The sequence below is a fragment of the Acipenser ruthenus genome, chromosome 3, assembly GCF_902713425.1.
Source record: "Acipenser ruthenus chromosome 3, fAciRut3.2 maternal haplotype, whole genome shotgun sequence".
Classification (NCBI taxonomy): Eukaryota; Metazoa; Chordata; class Actinopteri; order Acipenseriformes; family Acipenseridae; genus Acipenser; species Acipenser ruthenus.
In genome coordinates, this window is record NC_081191.1 from 61,878,605 (window position 1) to 61,905,529 (window position 26,925).

At 37.9% G+C, this 26,925-nt stretch overlaps 2 protein-coding genes across 4 annotated transcripts in view; both read left to right on the plus strand.

Moving 5' to 3' along the window:
* Positions 1 to 1,748, plus strand: part of mcm6l (MCM6 minichromosome maintenance deficient 6, like) — a 28,298-nt gene extending 26,550 nt beyond the window's left edge. Inside the window, exons 15-17 of the mRNA XM_033993801.3 lie at positions 213 to 389; positions 811 to 950; positions 1,375 to 1,748. Of these exons, the coding sequence (XP_033849692.3) occupies positions 213 to 389; positions 811 to 950; positions 1,375 to 1,497 (440 nt within the window). The 3' untranslated portion in view covers positions 1,498 to 1,748. The remainder of the gene's footprint in view (positions 1 to 212; positions 390 to 810; positions 951 to 1,374) is intronic.
* Positions 1,749 to 2,015: 267 nt separating this feature from the next.
* On the plus strand, positions 2,016 to 26,220 carry LOC117435312 (ankyrin repeat and SAM domain-containing protein 6-like). 3 transcript variants are annotated; one of them, XM_034058371.3, is made up of 17 exons: positions 2,016 to 2,090; positions 3,197 to 3,696; positions 6,800 to 7,311; positions 9,032 to 9,076; positions 9,994 to 10,198; positions 11,789 to 11,895; positions 14,591 to 14,739; positions 15,194 to 15,428; positions 16,240 to 16,289; positions 16,661 to 16,864; positions 17,782 to 17,950; positions 18,447 to 18,622; positions 20,952 to 21,141; positions 22,063 to 22,130; positions 23,657 to 23,773; positions 24,288 to 24,384; positions 24,895 to 26,220. In XM_034058371.3, the coding sequence occupies exons 2-17, from the start codon at positions 3,359 to 3,361 to the stop codon at positions 24,942 to 24,944; spliced, it is 2,712 nt and encodes a 903-aa protein (XP_033914262.2). In that variant the 5' UTR covers positions 2,016 to 2,090; positions 3,197 to 3,358; the 3' UTR covers positions 24,945 to 26,220. The 3 variants fall into 3 exon arrangements, 2 of the variants coding, with proteins under 2 accessions (XP_033914262.2, XP_058870717.1); XR_004549160.3 differs by lacking the exons at positions 2,016 to 2,090; positions 24,895 to 26,220 and adding an exon at positions 22,417 to 22,460 and having other exon boundaries at positions 3,058 to 3,696; XM_059014734.1 differs by lacking the exon at positions 2,016 to 2,090 and having other exon boundaries at positions 3,060 to 3,696.
* Positions 26,221 to 26,925: the final 705 nt, after the last annotated feature.

Sequence of the window (26,925 nt, forward strand, 5' to 3'; positions counted from 1 at the left end):
TTTAAATAGGGTAATCTTTTTTACATTATTGAGTAATAACAGAGCTGACTTCCATAGAAAATAATAGAGCAGTGTCTGGTTGTTATATCGTACAAAATGGATTGGGTCAATAATGCTGTATTACAGTGTTTATAAGAAGAAAAAAAAAAAAAAAAAACTCAACATAACAAATATAATTTATTTTCTAAATGTGTTTAAAAAATCTCCTCTAGATAAAGCTATTAATGACGAGGCCAACGCTGCGAATAGTGAAGACGCTATGGAAACTGAAGAGGAAGCTGTCAAGCCTGAAAAACTGAGTTCTCAGAAGCCTGCTGTTAGGATGTCATTTGCAGAATACAAAAAAATCTCAAACCTTCTGGTTTTACACATGCATAAGATGGAGGATGGTGAGTAATACCCGATTTTGAAATGTCTACTTAATGTTTCAAATGTTTTCTATGATAAAAGCCGTAATTGGCATTGGCTTCTTGGCTTGCAAGACTGGAAAATTCTAAATATGGGAGGCAAACTGATGTTGCCCTTGTGTTGCACATTACGCCCCCTGTGTCTTCTGTAAATAACTCATACTGAAATTATTTAGGGGCATACTCAAGACTAGGACTAATTAACGGAGCAATTTTTTTTCCCCTAGACTGCACAAACAGTCTGCCTTTTGATTTGGTGTTATTTTGAAAGAGTTAAAATTCACAACCATTCAGTTTTGAAATATCAACACTTTGGCACCCTCTTGTGTCTGCACTGCTGCAAATGTCTGATTTCAGTTTCTTAAAAGCAAAATGACTTTATATACTGTAATCCCTGTTACAGCTGATGATGAGTCTTCATTAAAAAAAAGTGAGCTGGTCAATTGGTATTTGAAAGAAGTGGAAAGTGAGATTGATTCAGAGACGGAACTAATTGCAAAGAAGAATTTAATAGAAAAAGTTCTTCACAGACTGATCCATTATGTAAGTATAGAAGAGGTATTTTTGGGTTGACTTCTATCACACAAATATCATATTTCTACACAATCAGCAAATAAGTTATGAAATGCAGTTAGTTTACTTTCCAGTATTACAATGCATCCCAGCTACAGTGTCACCATGACTGATGGTAGTCCAAAAATGTGCCATGTTTCTATTAATTGTACACTGTATGTTCCTAATTGGTGCAGTAGCCCAGTTCTTAGCAGACTCCCAGTTTTTGAATACTGATTACTATAGTGATGAACAGTCCCTTTAATCAGATATACCTGCATTTACAACATGATTAATCATTTCAGCTTGAAATTACAGTACAGTATTTTTTCCTCAACCGCCATCAGCTCTTGACTTTAGAATTGGTAAAGTGGGCAGTTCTTTGTATTAAGACATGTGTATCTCTTCACTGCAGGATCATGTTATTATCGAGCTGACCAAAACAGGACTGAAAAAGGTGACTGATGAAGGGGAAGAGCCTACCATGGAGGAAGACCCGTTTTTGGTTGTCAACCCAAACTATACCCTGGATGATTAACAGAACTTTGATTTTTCTCAATAAAACAGTTTTTCTCTTTTCTAAAGGCTGCTGATCAGTATTGTATAAAATGCATTTATTAAATGTACAATTTTGGTATCCAGTGTGTGCTGTGAGGCTGACTAAACATTTGTTTATAAAAAAAAAAAAAAAGTAATTATAACTTTACCTGTATTTTGTGGATACCAGAAACCTGTGAATTGACAGATTTATTAAAAAAATAACAAAATAAAGCATTCATATTTTCATAATCTGCTTGAGGTTGTGTTTCTTTTTTTATGTTTTTTTTATATTCAAAACTATCTCTGAATACAAACAAAATATGCACCAAAACATATTGTAAAGGAAACAAACTGATGTCTTTTGGTTCTGGTGTTTATATTTACTATGAGATCACTAGTTAATACCATTAGGCCTGGTAAAAAGATGTGCTAGATATAAACTACTTTTTTTTTTTTTTTCCCCCTGTAAAGCGGCACTTAGAGAAAATATACTTAAGATAATGCAGTACAAATTCTCAGTAGTTTCTTGAGTCTCCTCGGGAGACAGGAGATCACTCCTCTGTGTCAGAGTCCAGTCGGGAGACTTGGCAGGTATGAAAATGTGGTTTTACTTTTTAACTTAAACAGAACAACAAACTATTGTTCAAAGCTGAATTTGAATGATTTCATATATTTTGTATGGTCGTACAGTTATTCACTTCAAATGCCCACAAGATGATTTGATCACAGTAAAATATTTACAATAAACAAAACCGTGGATTTTGTTTTGGGTGAATTGCAAAGGGGTTCTCGGATGTTCATCTCCATCTAGCCATTTACGGCAGTGTATTTTCACTTTAAAACACGGAAGTGTACAAAACAAACATGTAATTCAAACAGCAGCAGAAAGAAAACCTACATTACCAGGGGTTTAATCAAATATTCAGTTTCTGTTTAAAGGCTTTTCGCAGAGATTTGGGAATATTTCATTAAAATACATTCTGGTTGTTTTTTAGGAGCGAGACGAATAATATTTATAAACGACTCACAGTTCACGAGAGACCTACTCAACTCTGCTTATTTATCAATGGGCACTTCCGTCACGGTGCGATATGAAAAATAGCTCTGGGGAAAATGCTCTATTAAACATTTGAAGTTTTGCCCAAGGTCTCGAAGAAAACCCCAACATCGACAAGTTATGAGTCTCAAAATGTTACATTATTTAGTGTGTGTTTAACACAAATATTTCTACATGTGTTGAAATTGTGGGGTTTTTTCGCCAGCATTTGTTTGGTTCTATTTTGTAATATATATATATATATATATATATATATATATATATATATATATATATATATATAATGATTTTTTTTTTTTTTTTAAACCCCTGAAAATCCGGATGTACGTGTATCAAAACCCTAGTTTTGTCAACTCACAAGCGCCAAACTAGTGCTTTGTTTTAGGTGGATATCTCGGTTTCTCCTGTAACTTCCCATGTTATCTGATTGGCTAGCCCGAAAGATTTTCACAAACCATTGGTTTCTAGTTGTGATGGTTTCAAAGCGTTTTGTGTTGACACTACGGTCGATGTTTGCTATTGGTTACCCCTTTTGTAAATCAGTATGTGAATGAATGCGCTGATTTCCGGTAACCGAGCAGTCGCTAAATCAATACTAGTCTAATTGGAGCTGCTGTGATTTTTGTTCTGTTTGTCTCAGTGTCATATCAGGTTCTGCCACCTTTCATCCTGGAGAGTAAATAAAGGCAATGTCTGTTCAACAGCTGCCAGCGGTAGACATCAGGAACTGCAGGGAACCAGTTTTAGGAACTCACAGGATTCCAGAGAAGCACAGTATCATTAATATTGAGAAACACGTGAAATGGATTACGGAATTCCAGCAAATTCGCAACTTTTATTCCGAGCATGTGATGAGGGTGATTACGAGTGTGCCAGACGAATCCTAGAACCAGGTGCAGCTGAAACCGCGACACCGGGAAGGCTCCGTTCCGATGTGGTCTCCGAGTGCAACGCAGACAGCTCGGGCCCCAGGTCAGCTTCGCTTGTCCCGGTTGATTGCACAGATGAAGAAGGAAACACAGCGCTCCAGTTCGCAGCTGCTAGTGGACACGATAATCTAGTTCGGTTCCTGCTAAGGAAAGGAGCTTCGGTGGACAGCCGGAATCACTATGGTTGGACCCCGCTTATGCAAGCAGCAAGGTGTGTATCATCAGTTTTGTAATGTAAACTGTTTCTTAAGCACGTTTTGTACTGAATATTGTTTGATGTCAGTGCATCCTACATTTTCAATGACTTATTGCAACAGTTCTGAAGGATAGATGCGTGCACGTTTAAGAAGTTCGTGTCTAACTTAAATGTTTTTAAATATACATTTTTGGCTGTTGGATATGTAAACGCCGACATAAGGTGTGATTTGGTAGGAATGCACACCGTTTTGATAATGAATTAGGTTTTATTGTAAGCAAGCAAAAATAAGTGACCATTTGCCTGAAATGAAAAGCAATCTACGTTTTCTTAATATTACATTTCCCACCTTTCTAATAACATTGTGTGTGTTTTATTATTATTCCTGTTATTATTGTTTACCAAGCCCAATGTTCATTTTCAACTTGAGGTGAGGAAGTTGGAAAAATGTCCACTACCTGAGTGCAATTTCTGTGCCCTTTTTAAATGAATGTTTTATAGGGATTTAATATGTACTTACTCAGATTTAGATGTATAGAAATTACAATTGCACACCTCACTTAACATATCGATATACCCGAGTCCTATGTAGGGTTGCCACCTTTTCCACTGACCAAACCCGGACATATTTCTCAGTCACCCATGGTCTACCAAAACTTCATTATACTGTAATACAGTTTAACACAATTAAGCAGGTTGGTGATTCCCAGTCCTTACATAAAATATGCCTTTACAGGTAACAGAATGCATTATGCTACATTTAGTATTTTACTTAACTAATATGAAATCACAGAAACATCACAATTTATAATCTATTTAAAAGCACAATACTTGCAAACAGCATCCATCTACCTGTAATTTTAGGCAATTTGAAAACAGAACAGAAATCATTATGCACGTACCTTATATGTTGTTCACGCTGTGCCCCTTTTTGCACAGCATAGTCCTTTTAGTTCAGTCTCCTTAGCTTAACCATTTAGCTGTTACTCGCTGAAACTGATTTTACAGGAAATCTACTGATTCTAGTTACTGACGCTTCGTAAAACAATTTTTTTTTTATCACTGTACAGAATTATGATATTCTTATACCAAATATGTCATATACATATCTGCACGCACCTCTGCTGTTGCTTTCAACAGCCTCACTTCCCCCCCACCCCCTACCCCCTACCCCCTACCCCCTCCCCTCTGACTGTCGGAGTCCCTCAGGGCTCTGTCCTGGGACCCTTGCAATTCTCCTGATACACCTCACCCCTTGAAGCTCTTATTTCCTCCTTTAACTTCCCCCATCATTTTTTTGCTGACGACACCCAGATTTTCTTTTCGTTCCCCTCCTTTACCCCTGACTTTGCTGCCCGTATATCAGCTTGCTTGGCTGCTATCCAATTTTGGATGGCGTGCCAATACCTCCTCATCAATCCATTAATCCATTTCTTCCCTTCCCGCTCCTCACCCCCACCCTGTCCTACTATCTCATTCCCTCCCTTGTCCCTCATTCCATCCCCCTCTGCTCATAACCTCGGCGTCATCTTCGACTCCACCCTCTCCCTCTCTGATCATATCTCGGCCATAACACGCACCTGCCGTTTCCATCTATTTAACATCCGCAAAATACGCCCCTCCATTTCCCTTTCTGCTACTAAACTCCTAGTCCACTCTCATCTTCACCCGTCTTGACTATTGTAATTCCATCCTCCTTGGCCTTCCCTCTTACGCTTTTACACCATTACAACAAATTCAAAACGCCTCTGCCCGTATCATATTTAACCTCCCCCACTCCGTTCATACTTCCCCTCTCCTCCTTCAGCTTCACTGGCTCCCTGTTTATTATCGTTGTCTGTTCAAATTCCTTAGCCTTGTGTATAAATCTCTTCATGATCTTGCCCCACCTTATCTGGCTGCATTGATTACCTACTATATTCCCTCACGTCCCTTACGCTCCCAGTCACTATTGTTCCTCTCTGTCCCACCCTCACCCTGTGCCCAATCCCATTTCCGTTCCTTTTCCCTTGCTCCCCTTCATTGGAATTGACTCCCACTTATCAGAAAACACCCACACTGCGTAGTTTCTGCTCCTCCCTCAAAACGCATCTCTTCTCCCTAACCCATCCTACTGCTACTTCTGGCCTCTGATCTCCTGTTATGACCCTGCTTTCCTGACCCTGACCTAGCCTTTGGCCCTCTGCTTTCATTCAAGCAACTATTCTGTCTCCCCACCCTAGCCCTATAAACTTAAATTCTTTTCATCCATTTTCCTGGTTGTATCGCTTTGTTTAAACTTGTAAAGCGCCTTGGCTAAGGGCGCTATAGAAATGTAACTAACTAAATAAATAAATAAATATACAAACAACATAGAAATACTGTATATAATTCTGGATCACCGGTGGTGCACAGTAGGGATCACAAATTCCTAGTATCTGGCATATCATAAATTTATATCTTTCCAATTCCCTTGACTGGAAGTAAGAAGTATGCTCTGTGGTTGCAAATACATTACATTTTGCAGTGGAAGATACCGTTTTTGCATTAGCCGCAACCGTTGTTTTGACCGCCAGTATGTAACCTGCTGGGGTCACGTGACTGCAACCCCTCACTGGGATTGCTTACATTACGTGGATATGTTCGTTATTCAAATGGTGGGGACAAAGTAGAATGTACAGATCAGTACTAAACAGTACAGATCTAATACTATAGTGGAAATTGTTTAAGCAACTAATGTATGGCAAAGAAAATATTATAGGAAGGTTGGTGTTATGCGTTTCACTTAAAAACCGCATATTACGTCTGGGTTTGTTAATTCCTGCCACACAGACACAGATGCCAATTCCCGGACTGTCTGGGTCATATGAATGGAAAAAAGACTTAAATTGTTACACTCCCACCAGGTGTCAGTTCTGTGAAAAAGGTTAATAAACATAACCTGCATTACCAGTACATAAAGAACACTTCTCAGTGGTCACTGGACACGCACATTGTGTCATTTCTAGTGTTCATAGTAGATGCATTGTGTCATTTCTAGTGTTCGTAGTGTGTGTGTGTTGCATTTTGTTTTTAATTCTTATGTTTTACTTCTATTGTGAGCAATGTATGTTAATGGTATTTTCCCTTTTCCATTTAGATTTGGCCATTTGAATGTTGCCCACATGTTGTTGGAAAATGGTGCTGAAATAAATGCCAGAAATAGAATCGGGGCCAGCGTCCTTACAATGGCATCAAGGGGTGGTCACGTCAGTGTTGTGAAACTGTTAATGGAGAGTGGAGCCTTTGTCGACGATTACGATCATTTGGATGTTAACATGGGGAATAACAACAATAACAATACCAAAGGAGAATTCCCAGACATCACTGCCCTGATGACTGGAGCACAGCACGGGCATGAAGCCGTCGTGAGGTTGTTGCTGGAGTGGGGTGCGGATCCAAATTACTGCATCAAAACAACAGGATGGAGCCCACTTATGCTGGTAACACTTAATGGGAAAGTAAGTGTGGCACAGCAGCTAGTGGAACGAGGAGCAGACCCAGACAACAAAAATGTGCTGGCTAAAACCTCATTTGAGATTGCACTGAACTATAAACAAAAGGAGATGACAAATTACCTGGATGCCATAACCACTATCCGCCCACAGTCAGGTAGTATATGTTTTTCTTTGATTGTCTTTGAGGCCAGGTTGCATATTGACACTATCAGTAATGTGTAGACCAACAATGGCACTGATTTGACTTGCAAGGTGTTTACATTTTTCTACAGGGATACATGAAGATTTCTAAATAACTACTGTACCTCCAACTTCTTGTGGACAATTGACTAATAGATTTATTAATTGTTTTTAGGACAGCAAATATGACAGACTTTGAGAGAGCTGGTAACAGGTGCTTCCGTATCACAGACACATGCTATCAGCTCTCTGTCAAAGTCAGTCATAGCTGCTGTCCTGCCTGGTATTGTGACAGAAACTTACTTGGAAGAGGAAGATGCAGATTTTATTTAATGTTTTAGCCAATTGGATCTTAGAGCCATTCATTTAATATGCTGCAATGGCACACATTCAACTCATATCATGTAGTGTAGTGCCATGGTTCAGTTCAAGCACAACACATCTGTTTTGTTACTAAAGTTTTGTCCGCCTCCTTAAACATGAGTAGGTTTCTGGAGCTGTTTTTACTTATTCAAATATCCTCTAGTAACCAGATGCTGCTGCTTGAATATGCCATTTATAAAGAATGTACAAATGAATCTCCATATTATTGTCTAACTTTGGAAATCACTAAACTTACTGCAGAAATAAAAGAGCCGTTTGTTAAACAGCTATGTATTTTATAATGAATTGTAACCCCATACCTCAGGAAAATACAATCTCCAGCCCTGGATTACAGTATAGGTGCAGTAACTCTAAATTTACAAAGCTGTTATCTGTTAAGTAACAAGCGATTGAAACAGGTAAGGCCCAAAAGTAAGCTTCCAAGATGCTCTAAGGTGTTGTATGTCATTTGAAAAATGAATGAAGAAATGCATTTATTTTACTGAACTAATGTTCTAGTTTTGTCATTTTATTATACAGAAAATAGCTTTTTCATCCATTTTGTTGAAGCTGTAGAATTATGTGTCTAATGTCTTGTGCAAATGAATCATCCTATTCAGAGAGTGAATATGCAATTGTTAACTCAGCTGGGTGTTAACAATCCTGTCCACATTAGCAAGTAAATACATTCAATACAGCAATAAACCTCAGCTGGTATTGTTTAAAATGTAGATTCTACATAGAAATCCTGATGTACAGTACTTCCAGGTTGAGAGATATGTTTTACTGCCCCCCCCCCCCCCCACCCCCCACCCTTTTTTAATGCATCCTGTAAATCTTAAATTTATTTTTAAAATGCAGATGGATTAGTGTTAACAGTTTTATTAAAAATATGTCAATATGGGACTTTGCACTCTGGTTGTAAAGGGTTCACATATTTGAAGTGTGTCTTTACCTGTTGCCTAGCACCCAGAAAGAGTCTCTTCCCAGAAGAAATTACCCCATGGTTGGGGGAAACAGACTGTGAAGTTAACACGTGTTAATGTAGTGAAGTCTGCTTATTATCATTTGCAGAATATATCTCAAGTCCGTTTGTATCTTGCAGAATCTGACGTAGAAATTTTAATTGCGTTTGTTTCATCCCGTCTGGACTACTGTAACGCCCTATTGGCTGGTCTACCTTGTAAACTTATCAGTCGCTTACAGCAGGTTCAGAATAAAGTATAAAATAATTATAAAAAAGAATCCGTATAAAAATGAATGACCACCACTAGGGATCTTTCAAATGAAAAATAGTTAAAGACTGTTTTGTGTTTAATTGTCTATTTCAGGAGAAGAGAAGAGGAGGCCAGATGTCTTTCATGCTCTGAAACTTGGTAAATCCCATAGCATTTACCTTATTTTTGTTTTTAACACTGTCGGTCTAAAGAGTTAATCTGTCTGTTTAAATATACCTGTTATCCCTAATGTGGAATGAATTCCGAGCACTTAAGAATTGTTATGAATGCCAGTTGAAATAGTTTGTTGTTGTCGTGTTTATGATTCTTAAAAGGTTCTCGGGATCAATTTATTTCAGTTGATTCACCGTCAGTGAAGTAAGAAGTCTGCTGCCTTTGCATCAGTGATTTATTACTTTCACAAACGATTTGGCAGGAACCAGTATCCCAAACTTGTTTAGTGAAATGTAGTTTCCAGTTATTTGGAAATACTGAAGTATATTGTCAGGAATTGACTGTGCAATAAAGCCAAACAAATAGCAGCACGTTTTTTTTTGTACGCATCAGCAACAGAAAGAGTACCAGTAAACCTGACTAAGCAATTAATTCACCAAAGAGAGAAACTAGTGACATGTTTAAATCTTAACTTAATTTGGTAAATGTTTGAGAATTTAGTTTCAGCCATCACCAAGATATAACATAAAATGTGTGTACCCTAAATTTTGGTTTTGTACCCCTAGTTTATATACAAAGAGGGTTACACTCTACCTCTAAATGAAAATCAGTGCAGTGTGAACCCTGCATATATATGTAGGTAGAGTAACATATATATTTTTTTTGATATCTAGATGATTTTTGGCTTGTGCTTTGTTATGCTTATTAAGAATATTTCTTGGAAATTGTTTTCCTCTGAATTGTATGAAGCTTTGCATGGGAGTTTGTTATACAAATTTCTTGGAAGACTATCCAAGCATTCAAAATGTGTTATTACTTTTTTTCACAGGGCATATGCAAGTTCTTAATTTGATTTTTTACTGAATAATTATGCCTGTCTCATTGCTGTATTCACTCTCCAGGAAACTGCCAGTTAGTTAAGGAGATCTTAGATGAAGATCCTGGCCAGGTGAACATTGCTAATCCTGATGGCGCCTCTCCCCTGATGATCGCTGCAGTGAATGGGCAGCTGGATGTTGTTCAATTGCTTGTGGATGGAAATGCTGACATTGACAAGCAGGACAGTGTTCACGGGTGGACAGCACTGATGCAAGCTACATATCACGGGTACTTTTTAATTATACACTTATTATTTTCTACCCAGTTTGGAATAGCCAATTATTTTTAGGCTCAGCTCACTGCTACCAACCCTGCGCTGACTCGGGAGGGCGAAGACGAACACACGCTGTCCTCAGAAGTGTGTGCCGTCAGCCGACCGCTTCCTTTACACACTGCACGCCCACCGTGCAGCCGCTTCGGAGTTACAGCGTCGGAGGACAACGCAGCTCTGGGCAACTTACAGGCAAGCCCGCAGGCACCCGGCCAGACTACAGGGGTCGCTGGTGCGCGGTGAGCTGCGGACTCAAAACGGCAACGTCCAGCCTATAGGGCACATCCTGCACTCCGCACGCAGCGCCTTCACCAGATGTGCCACTCGGCAAATCAGTTGCTATTTTGAGTATCTAGGTGTTGCTATGCAGGGTAGCAGAATGTTCAAAATCTTCTAAGCACAGGCTCCAAACCTTCCAGAAATAATAATTATCCATTTATAATTAACACAAGTTATAGGCTAGGCTTAACATTTCTATTTCACTTCGAATCTGTTAAGACAAAAAACATAATTCTTTTAAAACAACATGATTGGCTGTGCCCCGCTGGGACTTAAAATACTATGTTATTACCATGGTATGTTTACTACAGTAACTTTTATCTGGGGGAAATCTAAATATGATGCCTAGCATTACTTATACGTAGGCTTGCTACTATTCGATTTTTATTTTTTTGCCAAATCAACGATTAATATCAACGTTTGTTTTAGAAATAATTTACGGGTTTTTTTCGATTTTTTATTTTTCAATTCAAGAAGAGAATGGGTGAAATAGACCATTATGCTTTTAAAAAGAAACAAACAGACATTTAGCGAAACCCCTTTATCATTTTCAACATGCAACAAAACCATGGTAACCAACATTTTTATTGAAATTACCAGTTATAGCTCCGCTGTAACCAAATGTTAAGATAAAGGTCCTACAAATGTTTATCTTAGTTTATTCACTACTATTATAAATATTATCACTGAGGGCTCTATTTCGAAGCAATGGAGCAAGGTAAAGCTAAGGAACTGTTTCTTGTTTTTCTATAGAGCAGTGGTTCCCAACCTTTTTTCAATGTAGGGATCACCTTGGTGTTTGGATTTTTCCCACATATCACTTGCCACACATTTTTTCACTACAATATTGTAACTGTATAAAACCAGTAGGTCGGCCAGGGTGTCCTTGGCTCAATGTGCACCAGCAACCCCTGTAGTCTGCGGGCTTGCCTATAAGCTGCCCAGAGCTGCGTTGTCCTCCGACGCTGTAGCTCTGAGGTGGGCCTGCAGTGTGTAAAAGAAGCGGTCGGCTGACGGCACACGCTTCGGAAGACAGCGTGTGTTCGTCTTTGCCCTCCCAAGTCAGCGCAGGGGCGGTAGCGGTGAGCTGAGCCTAAAAATAATTGGCTATACCAAATTGGGGAGAAAATAATAAAAATAATTGGCAACTACTACATTTAAAAACAAAACAAAAAAATATTTTCAGCACCAAGGGGTAAGTAGGTTTTGTTATTTGGTTTAATTAAGCTAATGGTCTCTAATTATGTTTTTAATCCTATTTCTTTTAGGAATAAAGACGTTGTTAAGTATTTGTTAAATCAAGGTGCTGATGTCAATCTTCGGGCCAAAAATGGATACACGGCATTTGATCTAGTTATGCTGCTTAATGATCCAGGTAAATGAAAAATTTAAAAAGTATTCAGAGCTGAGTGGATTATCCCAGGGCAGAAGTGGTCACAGCTTTTCTGTGCATATATATCTGTGCATTATTCTGTGATAAGTTATTGTTTCCCCTTGAAAGATGAATTTGATTAGTTGTCTCCAGTTTGTACATAATTTTTTTGTAGATCACTTCATGTTCGGAGCTTAATAGACTAAAGAAGTCATTAGCTGAGATGTTTGTGTACTTAACTTAGTTTTACCTTGTGGTCTCACTTACCATTTGCCACTGTTCTAATGAAAAAAACACAGTGTATTAACTTAAACAAAATCCAGCAGTATATTTTACTAATTAGCTTTAATGGAACCTATATTCATTTTATGATTGCCTTATTTTTTTGTTGAGGATATAGATATGAAAAAAACATTTCTGTATTAAAAAAAAAAAAAAAAATTAAAAAAATTAAGGGCAATATTCATAAAGCATTTTAGGATCTCTTAGACGCGTGTACAATTTTTAGCTGTGCCTGTGGTTATTTTTAATCGCTTATTCATAAAGCATGTTTATCTCTGCATGCGCTTAAGTCTGTTCTAAATTTTAGATAGGGCTAACTAAAATGCAGTACAATATAATTTATTAAACAAGACTAGGGCTTGTTAATTTTAACAAATCTCTATAAAAAATCAAACTTATTTCATCGAAAGTATTCGTTCAGGACAAGTGTTGGCATCCTTGCTTTAGTATTTTGTGTGGCCTTTTGCTTTTATTATGGCTTTCAGACATTTATAATAATTCTTAACCGGTCTTGTTGCTGAAATCTGGGCCCATTCAGTCGTGCATAATTCTTTCAGCTCAGACAGATTGGATACACAATGCTTGGCTACAGCTTTTTTTCAGATCAGTCCAAAGCGTTTCTATTGGATTGAGTTCTGGTGATTGCAAAGGCCATTACAGAACTTTTGTCTTGTTTTCTTCAAGAATTCCACAGTTGACTTCACCGTATGCTTTGGGCTGTTGACGTACTTTGCAGAATGTGTTGTACACAACTGCATTCATTCGATCTTCAATCACATGAATGTCTCCAGTCCCTGAACTGCTAACTGCTGTACAAGTCTTTCTTCATTGAAGGCTTCCCTTTTTTTTCTCCAAACATACTGTGGTCCATTTTTGGGGAAAAGTAGCATTTTATTCTCACTGGTCCAGAAAAATCTGTTGAAGAATGCTTCAGATTCCTGTTCATATTTCTTGGCAAATTTTAGAGGGTTTGTTTTATGAATTTTCTTTAAAGCTGGTTTGCAGTGAGGTCTAAGTGTATACAACTGTTCTGTGTTCAGGTGCCTTTGGACAGTTCTTTCATGTACTATTGTGTCTGGTGCTTTTAAATCTTTCTTTAAGTCCTTGGCTATAAATCTTCGATTTTAGCTGCTTGGACGATTCTCCTACCTGCTGTACCCATCATTTTCTTTGGATATCCACTTCTTTCATGCGTTTCAGTAATTTTTTTTCTGTGGTACTTCTTGATTATTCCTCTGATTGTGGATTTTGGTATTCCACATTTCTTTGCTACTGTTCTGCAGCCATTTCCTTTGTTGTAGTTTGCTACGAGTGCTTTAATCAAACGTGAATCCAACTTGTTTGTGTTGACCATCGACCCTAACCCCCCGCACACACAAAAAAAGGGTCCTAAAAATGTCCCAAAATGTAAAATGTGCTGATTGGAACAGCATTGGTGTGCAAGCATAGCCACTTGTATCTGAAAGCACATAGCTAAGCAGTGCCTGTATCACATTCAGACATGTTCTTCTAAAAGGGTGTTTTAAAATACTGGTTGAAGTTCCATTGAAAGCCCTTTTAGCCTATTAGCTTAACTCCAATTTTGTATGCGTGTAACTCTTTTTTTTTAATATATAAATTTAGTCGTTGCCAATTATTTTTTTATTATTTTCTCCCAATTTGGAATGGCCAGTTGTTTTATTATGCTCAGCTCACAGCTACCACCCCTGTGCTGACTCGGGAGAGCGAAGACGAACACGTTGTCCTCCGAAGCGTGTGCCGTCAGCCGACCGCTTTTTTTCGCCCTGCGGACTCACCATGCAGCCACCCAAGAGCTACAACGTCGGAGGACAACGCAGCTCTCGGGCAGCTTACAGGCAAGCCCGCAGGCGCCCGGCCAGACTACAGGGGTCACTGGTGCGCAGTGAGCGGAGGACACCCTGGCTGACCTAGCCCTCCCTCCCCCTGGGGGCGCTTGGCCAGTTGAGCGCCGCCCCCTGGAAGCTCCCGTCCTCAGTCGGCAAAGGAATAGCCTGGAATCGAACTTAAGACGTCCAGACTATGGAGCGCATCCTGCACTCCACGTGGTGCGCCTTTACTGGATGCATCACTCGAGAGCCTCTATGCGTGTAACTCTTAGCCACGTCTAAAGTTAAACGTCTGTTAAACACCCTTTATGAATGCGATCCTTACATTTTCTGCCCACATACTGTCCATTGGAATAAGAGGTTTTGTTAGTTTTATTTCGATTTTTTGAGCATTTAGATTTATTAATTGTTGACTGTGAGACAAGACTGATTGTACATTTCTTTATTTATTGTTCATTTACAGTACACAGGTGTTCATACAGAATAAACCATATATTGTTGTAAGTATGATCTTAACTGTTAGGTTTAAGTATTTTCATTTAATGATATGTTGTTTTTTGTTTACATAGATACAGAACTTGTGAGGTTGCTGGCCTCTGTGTGTATGCAAGTAGACAAAGACAAGGGCAAGCAGAAATCCAAGTCATCACTACCACGCTCAAAAAGCAGGCTGTCTTTAAACATACCTGTGCCTCCGGATGATAAAGGGGGGCTAAAGGTAAGAAACCATTTGTGGAGATCTAAAAAGGGCAAGCTCAAAGAATCTTTCAAGTTGTCCTTCAGTAGGGTGTCAGCCTCAACCAACAGGGGTCTTGGGCAAATGAGGTTCAATGTTCTTTTGGAAAAATGAATTATAAATAAAAATACACAGCAGCCCATTCACTTAGACTTGAACCCTTTATTAAATACAGAGCCAGATGTATCAAATTCTACGCCAAACTGCAATCTGCATATTTTATTTATCAACGAAAAAAACAGTTTTGGTTGTTTGGAAGATTCATACATGAGCATAATATTACCACCCATGGTGGACCCTTGTTACCTTCTGTTTTATTTTCCACTAAATAATTCAGATACCTTAGTCATTAACTGGTTTCAGTGATCTGTGCTTTTATATTAGTGAGGAATAGTTCCAGAATTTTTCAAAGCTCTAACTTGATCTGATTCTGCAGTCCTGGTGGAACAGAATGTCCAATAGGTTCCGGAAGCTCAAGCTGACTAGGACACTGAGGCACGGCTTCTCCACTAGTCGTCTGGCACCGTTTCCAGATGATACTGATGTGTCCCTAGATTCTACAATGAAGGCAGACCAGAAGAACAGTGGGAACAATGGACCGATAGTGCTGCCTCCACTCTTAGGAACTGCTGACATGACCACAGCCTGGGCAGTGAAAAGCAAAGATAGCGGTAGGCAATAAAGAAAAATACTATTGCTGCTTTTTATATTCTTACTTACATTTTTTAAAGCAGGCGGACGCTATTGATAATTCATGGCTACAATATTTTTTTTCACTGTTTGCTGGACAAGTAAATGTGTAGTGTGTTTAGTCATAACGCTACAAGGTTAAAATCAATGTTCACTGGGACTTTAAGACTCCTCCTAGTTCGTTTTTCAGACAGTTTTGATTTAAATCTTGTTGGAAGTATCAGACCTACTTTGTTTTTACAAAGTCATTTAATTATGGTACCTGACCTTTTAAAAGTCTTACCCCACTTTCTGATAACTAAAGTTAAAACCAACAAATACAATTGCATCAACAAGATTATACACTTAGTACCTAGTATAACACATCAACAAGATTATACACTTAGTACCTAGTATAACACATCAACAAGATTATACACTTAGTACCTAGTATAACACATCAACAAGATTATACACTTAGTACCTAGTATAACACATCAACAAGATTATACACTTAGTACCTAGTATAACACTAAATCTACAGTAAATGTTAGTTACAACATTTGTTAGCAAAATCCTTCTTGAAGCAGTGTGTGTTGAGCATGTGTGTTGCTTCTGATAAAGGACACATGAAAATTTGGTACCCAGGGTAATCCTGTGGAGTTAGCAAGTATGCAGTACAGCCTTGCGTGACCACTGACAATATGATCATATGAAATTGAGAAGGCAAAGGGATGGATTTTCAAAAACGGCAGAATATTACAGTTTTACCCCGGGACCATTGAGTTGAACTATTGTCTTTCTTTTTTTCAGGACTTGGCAGTACTAGCACAGAAAAGGATGATACCCTAATAACAACTATGGTATGTCTCCACATGAGAAAAAATAAAAACTGAATTAAGCTACATGTTGCGGTAGAAGAGGATGTTGGTTTGTCCAAATGTGTATAAGAAATAATATGTGGTGTTATGTTACTAAAGCTTCCTTTTTTTAAGATAAAGCATCAAACACTGCCCAGCATACAAGTCTCTTTAAATAAACACGTTTTGTTGGTATTATACAAACCCACCAACAGGTAAAAAATATGTATTCATAGATTACATCTACAAAATGTATTATAGCGTCTAATAAGAAATACCCAGGCATTAGTTTAATCAAAGCCAGGCTGACTTCCAAAATATTAATAATGTCAGTATATTTTGTGGTAAAAGTGCTATCTCATTAACGCTTCCAGCTCAGAAACGGTGCTCCCTCCACCCGACTCCCCAACGACAAGCTGAAAGCTGTGATTCCTCCATTCCTTCCTCTCTCAAACTTCGAACTGTGGGACTCTGACCGGTCGCGGATCAACAAAGAATGCAAGAGCGAACAAACAAGGCACTCCATGCCACAGAGACCTGGTAAAGGCAACTTCAACAGCAGCGGAAACTCTGACATAGTAAGCAGGGTTTTATTAAAAGTGTTGTTATTAATGGGATTCAAGGACGTTATTAATGGGATTAAATGATGCATCACCTAGTACAGCATAGGGACAAGAGTTATGTGAGGGCACAGAATAAACTCACAGGCTCAATCCTGCTGTGTATAATGAGGTGGATGATATATTGCCTGTGTTATTGAAAAACAACAGCTCCAAAGAACTGGAGTCTATTTTAATAAACAATTAGTTTATTAAAAAAAATGATTGGATAAAGATGAGATTATATATTAATATAAATATTACTCCAATAATATTTGGGTCCTCATGCTTTTTAATAACTCAGTGGAATATAACAGTGATGTGTGTGTTTGGGGGGCACCTCTGGTTAATGACCAAAAACAGATGATTACTGGTAGTTGTAATGAGATAGTTAGGCACTGATGGTACTTACAAAGCAGGTGAGGATAATGCCTGCACAACTTCACAAAAAAATCACACTGGTGTCAAGTTTAGCGCAAATGTAAATGTCCATTTGTAACATGTTTGTTATAAACAGTGGATTCTGACACCCCCTTGCGACCATTGGATTATCTTGTCTGCCCTTTCCCCTTTGAGTTTCAGTTTTGCTATTTCTTCAAAGGAGTAAGCAGGTGAAGACTGTCCAGAAGAGCAAATACTTTAATAAGATGGGTCCTATTTACTCTAACACTGGAAGAGAATGTGCTGAGAACTTTCTAACCTCAAAGATTCACTGAAGTAAAAACAAAGTGAAATAAATATATCTACATTTTTTAAAGGTTTTGTTATTGCCCCTTATAATTCTTTGTGTTCTTAAATTTAAACCTTGCACTGTTACTTGAAACATAAAAAGTATGTTATTTAAAAAAAGAAAAAGTCTGTTTCCAAAGTTGAGGTTTGTGCACTTTTTATCGCAGACGTCTGTTAGCCGTGTTGTGGCCAGGCCAATTAAGTTTCCGAGTATTGTCAGAAGTCCATCCTCTCCTTCAAACTCTGGCAATTTCAACTACTCCCCTCACTCTTCAGGAGGTTCCAATGGTATAGCTGGCATTAACAGGCATGGAGGTGATCCACATAATCGATCAGGTATTTCATTATAGTATTTTAAAATCAGTGAATAACATGAAAGATGCCAAGTAAGAAGCTCTCCGCTGACTGTCAAGCGAGTATAAAGCATCACGTTGGAAGGTGGATTTTTATACTCTAGACACTATTGGCATGAAGCTTACTTGTACTGTAAACCATACATGTACCAGTACAACACCTAAAACCTGTAAAAAACAAAAATAAAACAAATCTCTTTGCAACACTGCATTGTAATAGAAAATCGTAGCATGTAGTAATATTTTTAGCATGGATTTATTGATTTTATCATGAGAAATAATTTGATGAGTTTGGAATATATGGCCAAACTTAGAATTTGTCTGTAGATATTCAGTTTTGTACACCGCACTGTAGCTGTATATAGTTTTTATAATTTGGTGCATTTTTAGCTGAGTTGTGAACTTCTGTATAGGTGTTTGCTGCCTTTGTGCAGAGAGCATATGCTCTGTAATAGTGCTGCTGTCTCACTCTTTCCCAGGTGGCAGTGCTGATAGTGTCCTATCACAGATTGCAGCCCAAAGAAAGAAGGCAGCTGGTTTGTCGGAACAGAAAGCTCCCACCTTGGACAGCCAGACACCCACAGTTCCAGATATCAGCTTGCCCAGCCTGCATGGTACCCACAGCTTAGTGGGCAGCAGCTGTCACAGTGAAAAGGTATCACCTGGAACAGAACATAGAGTAGGGGGGATGAGGTGGAATTCTCAATATAGATAAGGGAGGCTATTATAGTGAACTTACCAGGGTCTGGATCTTAATTGTGGACCTCATATCGCTGTTATTTTGTTTAGTCGAGTAAATGAATGTGATTAATATAGAGATCAACACAGAGTTAAAGAGCAGCATTACATGTTAAAATAGACCACAATGTAAAAGCCTAGGTTGGCTGCATGTGTATTTGTATTGAAAGTGTTCTGCTGAACAACCCACATATTTTTTTTCAAAATATGCTATGCTTAAGAATCAAGTGAAAACTTGTTTCCCTTTTTTTTTGGTGGGGGGCGGGGGGAAGAGAGTTTCTTTCTCAAGTTAAGTTTCATAAATTATGAAATGCAGCAGTACATATTTCCATATATTTGAATGTATTATTTGTGCATTTCTTGTCTGTGATGCATATTCTATAGAAATCTGTTCAGGCTGCCACCTGCTGCATCTTATTAGAACCGCAATGTAGTTGGTTTTATTACTTCTTTCATAGAAAACATGATTTTTTTGTCCACATTACTGGTATTTAATAAAATATGTACTAGACTGTGGCTATAGAGGTATCCAGAAATAAGAATAACTACTACAACTGGGGGATACAGAATACAAAGGGGAAAACCTTTTAAACAGCTAGTATCATTTTTAAATTATGAACCTTACACGCTGCTTTCAAAATGTTTTTGTGCTGTTTTTCACTTTTTTGCTCATACCAGAGCGCCCCACATCCAGCAGGCTGAGCTGAAAAATATGTTGTCATTTTTTTTTAACTTTTTTCAAAAGTAGCTGCAAGAGTGGATGTTCATCTGCAAACTAAAGAGTGTAGGAATCAAGACTTACCTGCTCACCGCAATAGAACTAACCTGGCATTCAAATATTGCCACAACATTCTGTGTGCTATTTCTTACATTAATAAATGACTGACTACCGTGTGCACATGTTTTATTAGACACACACAAAATAATAGCATTTTTACACGCACCGTTTGGAGATTAGCCGAGGGGTTCTCAACCTTTTTTGAATCAAACCCCACCCTGCCACAACAGCAAGATTTGTAAATCGCACCTCAGAAATCAAGCAATCGCAGTGAATTATTTGCCAGATTTCCAGTACCTCTTATCCTGGGTACAGATGTCATCCCTTTCATAGAACACCACACCTACTTCCAACATTCAAACATCAACACAAAATAAAACACACATACCCAGGGACCGTTTGTAAAATGGATCATCCTATGAACTTCACTGTTTCTTTAAAAAATGTTCTTAACACTAGTTTCTCCAAAGAAAATATTACTGAAATCGCTGCAAACGTTTAAAAGCACACATTTCTCCAGCTGCACTTCAGTTTTTTAATAAATAGTCTGTTATTCCAGAATAAATAAGTACCAGTATCAGAGGTAAAATAAAACCATACATTATTTTTTTTAATTGTGAGTTTGTGTACATTAAGAAAATGATTTATATTTTTTTATTATTACTATAATTACTGTATTATTAGAATGCTCACCATGCCCCCCTAGAAAGTTTGACATGCCCGTCCCTGGTTGAGAAAAACATTTCTGAATTTCTGGTGTGTACAACCTTATAATGAGATACATATTTGAGCTGAATGCCCATGTGTCTGTGTACAATATAGGATACAGTAAACTCGTCCAAAGTCTGTTTTCACTTTCACTATGAGGAGTAATTACATTTTGAAAATATGACCTGCTTCGGGGGGCTGTATTTGATGAAAATTTTGGATGGTCTTTATTTCCTGTGATTGACATTAAATATGTTAGTCTAACTGGTATTTTACAAAAATGTAAATATAAATAAATAAGATAGATTGGAATTGCCCGAAACTGTCCAAAATCCCGAAAAAGTTATAAAAGCTATTTCAAGTGATTTGATAAGATAGAGCACAGCAAATTCCAATGCATCCAATGCGTCTCTCAGGTATTGTTATAACTAGGGGTGGGCACCAATGTCGATATTTTGATATGATATCGATAATTTCCATATCGCGATATCGTGGGATTAAAACAAAATTCATGTACGCTCGCAGAGACATACTGCTAAAAATAAGATGCAACAAACCCTATACGTACCAATCATTGTTGGTCTCGCAAGTAAATACCACACATAATTGGCGTCCATTGATTGGCGTTTTTCTTTTTCTAAGAGCCTGATTAACAAACAACCCGTACACCCTCTCTCATGTGCTCTACTCCCGTTTCCTTCACCTGTTGCCACTCACCGGCCAGTCCCTTACCGGAAACTATATGTCCTTCATTTTATAGAAATCGGACAACAGAAAGAGGCCTCAGTCTGGGACCTCCTCCACGTCCAAGAGCACCTCTCCCACGCTGACCCCTTCAGCCTCCCCCACTCCTAAAGGCCCCCAGGCAGAGTCCTCCTTATCCTCCTCCTCCTCCAATCGACGCTCCAAGAGCAGCGGAGGCTCAAGCAGTGGCACCATCACCGACGAAGGTAATGCAGCACTAAATACTGGCTTTTAGGGTAACCATTCAGGCCCTGAGTAACCTTAACCAGGATTAACAAAACGGACATGCTTGAAAATGTCACTAGGTGCCTTTCTGAAAAAGGTTCATTGAAGCCTTGAATTGGGTTATGTGTTTAAATTGTTGTGTAGCGATGCAGGAGCATTCCTCAATGATTACTGGCTCTAGTTCCTTCACTGTTATTTTAGATGTCCTTAGCAGTACTGAAAAATGAGCTGATTCCAGATGGCAGTAATTTTGTTCAGAGGTGGAAAGGCTTTTAAACATAGCCTTGGACCATGTGATTCTCACTGGGTACAATTTAAACACTATTTTACATTGTGTTGTACTCTATATTTCCAGTAGGTAACGTGTATTAGGTACATAGCCAACATTATACTGTGTTTGTACCCTTCATTTTCCAGGATGATACTGTCATAAAACATGTATTTTTAAAGCAAAAAGTTAAATAACAAGTAGCAGTAAACAAACACACTTTTGCACTTAATTTCAAGAAAGAAATAACCATTTCAAAACGTTTAAATTGGTCAGGAAGTGCCATCTACTTGAGAGGTTGTGTGACACATCAAGGGTGTTATAATGTGGTTGTATAATCCACTTGTAAGACTGCACCTAGAACACTACAAAAAATGCAATCCACCGAACAGCAAATAGACTAATCCTAGGGAGAAAATATGAGTTATGAAATAGTTTGTGGGAACCTAGAGCCCTAACAAAGCAGGATTAGGGGAGGCTTGAATGTAATGCAAGTTTTTAAAAGTTGTTTTACATTTCTACACAAATATAGATATTACAGTTCAGCCAAGACTCATGTCTTTTATGCAATACATTTTACTCTTGTCAACCATATGATCATTTGATGTTATCCAACTGTGTGTTTTTGCTACAGATGAACTCTCTGGGATCCTAAAGAAGCTTTCTCTGGAGAAATACCAGCCAATATTTGAAGAGCAAGAGGTAAGACTGATTGCATCAGAGGACTATGCTGTGGACTTTCTGTTCTTTTCAAATACCCAAACGCATGCATTTTGTTTTAGTCTCTTTCCTTTTACTTCCATTTTTTTAGTGAGTCATTAAAATTGCCAACTTTAACTTCCTTAAATGGTGTTTTTTTGCATTGGCTAGTGTGAAAATGCAAATAGAAAAGATTCACATTTGCTTTGTTGGCTCAGATCAGCGAAGCAGTTATGTTTCTTTGTGCTCTAGTTCTTCCTCTGCTTTCTTCTGTGCTGTCTTTCTGCAGTCTCCTCAACAATCTGTTCTGTTTTCTGTGGAGGCCTCATTTTGGTAAGTGCAGGTTCATTCACTGGTCCTAATTGTTAATGTAGATCTGATTTAGGGCTTCACTCAGCAGCGAGTTGTTATTACCAGATACATAGATGTTGCAGAAAATAATGTAGAACTTGAACTAGTGTAACATATTGTTAGTGTAGATATAAAAAAAAAAAAAAAAAAAGTACTGGATATTTCTACTTAAATCAAGTAATCAGAACTATCCCAGTTCTAACTGTGATATAGTAAAGCTGCTGTCATTAGTATCTCTGATGCCTGTTTTAATATATTATTTATAGTTATGTTTTCTATGTGTATTTTTTTTTTTTTAAGAAAACATTTAGTTGAAAGTCCAGTTTCTTTACAATCTCCAAACTAAATTTTGCAATAGGAATCCAAATAACCTCACAACTTGAAACCTATTTCCCAGTACTACTTGCAGTATCAGTGTTATTATTAATTTCTTAGCAGATGCCCTTTTCCAGGACGACTTGCAACTGTTACAAGATATCACATTATTTTTACATACAGTTACCCATTTATACAGTTGGGTTTTTACTGTAGCAATCTAGGTAAAGTACCTTGCTCAAGGGTACAGCAGCAGTGTCCCCCACCTGGGATTGAACCCACGACCCTCCGGTCAAGAGTCCAGAGCCCTAACCACTACTCCATACTTTTATACACAGTACTTTAATTTTTTTTTCTGGACTGATAAGTTTACAACCGTCTAAATAAAACTGTTTTTTTTTTTTTTAAATCACGTGGGGGCGTTTTGCTGTTTAAACAATAGCATGACATCATGAAATCGCCGCTGAAGTCTCACAAAATTTTTTTTTTTTTTTGGTGTGTATCACAGACAAGAACCTCACCTCTTTAGTGTTTATATCCCTTTGAGACCCTATATTATAATGTACACTTTTTTTATAAAACGGATGCCATTGAGTCTCCAACATGTAGTAATCCATATGTAACTGGAACTAACATTACCAACTCCATCATTCAGTTTCATAACCTTCTCCGCTGCTCTTTCTGCATGAAGGGAACAGTTTGGGTTACATCTTGTTTCAAGTTACATCAGTCCTTATAAATTGGATGCAAAAGACTTGATTCCTTATATATACATATTTTCAACAACCCTTTTTTATTTTATTTTTGTAAAGTATTAGATATTATAATGGCTTGGTTATAGGGTATAGTATTTGTTTCTGCAGGTGGACATGGAAGCATTCCTCACACTCAGTGATGGGGATTTGAAGGAGCTGGGTATAAAAACAGATGGGCCTAGACAACAAATCTTAGCAGCCATCTCGGAGTTAAATGCTGGAAAGGTATGCCTTAAATCTCAAATACTTGCAATTTGATGTATGCAAGAAGTCACTTGGTTCAATCAAACACTGTTCATCATTAAAAACAGTGATTGAAACACTCGTCCAGCTGTTAGATGAGTTACCTGTTGGGCAGTTCATGTATTCCAGTGAATCAGATTTCTTTAAACAAGAAGATCTTGAGTAGAAAGCTCATACCAAAATAGTGACTAAATTGTACTTATACCAAATACGTTTGCCAGTCAGTATAGATACCTTGGCAATAACTTCCAAGATAAGAAAACTACTTAATGCATTTCACTAAGGTAATGCCCCAATGCTTTAAAATTCTCTACAAATCCTGCTTGTGTATAGAGAGTTTTTAAAGTTATGGATGGTTACTTTCCCTTTCATGGGCATCAACATTTATCACAAAATGTAATAACTAATTTAATAAATGCCTTCAAAAGAAGTAACAATCTGGGCATTCCTGGGTCTGTGGCTAAATATATGATAAATGTGATGTTTATTTTTATAGGGCAGAGAAAGACAGATTTTACAAGAAACTATTCACAACTTCCATTCTTCCTTTGGGAGCAGTGCCAGCAATCCTCGACCACCTGGTTATCCTCGCTGTAAGTAACATAAATGCATTGTACCTTACTGTAAGCTTTCTAAAATCAAGGTTGTGTGACATTTAAAGTTCCAGATCCATAGAGACAATATACTTTTTTTAATGTTTGGTAAACAGCTGTATTCTTTGATTTCCTGACACAGTTATTTCCATTACCAATGTTACCTTGTAAAAAGAACCCTATCATTACCACATTGCTTTAAACTATTGCCATATTAATGATACAGAATATATGCTTTGCCAATGGTCTCTATAATTGGTACACTTTGTGATTTATCACATTTCTTTAAACTAGTTAATTTAGGTGCAGTCCGTTTACCATTTCAGTGCCAGTGTTTTTAACATCTGAATATATCTATGCGCTTTTTTACATTTCCATTTGACTTCATGTTAGATTATGCTACCAGGGATTTTTGTTGAGAAAAAAACCCAATTTCTAGTTATTTCATGCCTCTAAATACATTCAAATAATTGATGAATTCTCTGTTTTTCTTTAATGTTTTCTCCAAAGCACCAGCAGGCTGGGTTAGACAACAAGTGCGGACGTCCAGCAAGAGGTAACACTCAACAGGACCAAGCCCCTGCGGGGAAATTGTGAAATCAGAGTTATGGGTAATGGAGCCCAGGTGAAAGGAAGACTGCTCTCAAGCTCTTCTCAACGCCAGTGTTTCAGTGCATGAGACTGTGCAGGAAGACACTGAAGAAAGCCTCCAATGTGACTGCATGCCCAGACAAGATTAAGGACGTGGACATCTCCACCTGTATTGGATACAAATAACAGCTACAGGTGGTGCAGGATTGTCATTTTTGGAAGAACTTGTAACAGAGTGCTAAGGAATGTTCTGCATCACAATAATAATAAATAAGATGAGAGGTGGTGTTGGTAAGGAATTCAGGAAAACCTGGATTTGGTCTTTTAGGGTTCTTTTGAAGAAACCAGCACAAGTGAAAAGACTAGCAAGATACAAATGATCCTTAGCGGCTAAGTGAACATGGCAGAAGACAGCCTTTGAAACACACCCTGGGGGAACCGCCACAGGAATGCTATGATGTAATATGAGCATCAAAATAATGATCTACAATCACAAGTATACATAATGCTGTATTATAAAAGACACTGTTCTGTGACATTATTTGTTTTCTGATGGGCTCCCCTTCCTTTTTGCTAACTATTCTTTGTTGTAGCTGACCCATATTCATCGCCTGTGTTGATTGGATGACTTGCAGGATGATATTAACTGGCGATCTAGAATTGTTTCCATGGTCATCCTGGTTTATGTCACAGTATCTTACTGTTGTTCAGCCCTTCCTTCTGTTTGATAGCTGCAAATGACTGAAAAGGTTGTCTAAAAAAAATTACCAGGACTTTTAAACAAAGAAATTGAGCGAATAAGTACAATTCTTTTGGAGCAAATTTTTTATTGAAAAAAGAAAAGTATCAGTGTTTTGTCTTTTCAATTAATGATATAATTATCATTTCTCTTAAATTTGCCTTTCATCTTGAAATGTTCCAAAAACTTACATATGCCAATATACCAGATTGTAACCATTTCTGGTTTACTTATGGCTTTTGTAAGAAGGTAAAAAGCACCCTAATGATTGGAATAATGTAATTTTCTTTTAATCAAATCACATTTCTTTCTGTATGTCCTATATGAATTGGGTTTGTAGTATTAACCAGTACATAACACTTTTTTCATTACAAAATACCTGGACAAAGATTGCAGTTTCAGTAAGTCTTTCATAAATTTTAAACTGATAAAAGGTGTTTATAGAAAGTGCTCATTTTTGTATTAAGTGTTACTGAATGTGTAATTAATTAAATCCATAATCAGAAGCTGTGTATCTTATTTGTCTGTATATCTCTGTAGGTAACTGTTGTTTTATAGTCACAGTGCAGAAAAAGACAAACCATGATGCTTTCAAGAAACTGTCTCTAGTGTTAAATAAGCGTTACCTGTATGTCCATTTCAAATCAGACCGCAGCCAGCTTCTTCATTTTAAGAAATTGATTGTTGCAGTGGAGCCATTCAGATCTGTGTTGTCCTCCGGCACTATAGGTCTGATGGCTTTACTGTGGATCTGCAGTACGAAAAAAGATGGCTTTGCAGGGGCATGTTTCGGAGGACGCGTGTGTCAGCCCGTTTCCCAGGAGGTTGCAGCGGTGAACTGGGATTAATAATAACACAACTGGCAATTCTAAATTGGGGAGAAAAACTGGGTAACATTTAAAAAAAGAAAGACTTACTGTTTCCCTTCAAATTTAAGACACACTTTAAAACCAAATTTTTCTTCACAAAAATGGCCTGCGTCTTATATTCGAGGATAGTGATGCGTGTTTTAAAATTGCCAACAAAAGATGTGACTGGTGAGTACGCAAACAGCAACATGACTGACTGCGGAGAGAAGATGAACAAAAACGTCACTGCCCGATTTCAAATCAACCATACAGGCAGCCATTTTCAAAGTTTCATTAGGCTCAGTTCTAACAAACAGTACCAGCTTGGACAGATTGGTAATGCTGATCAGACCCCTCTATTTT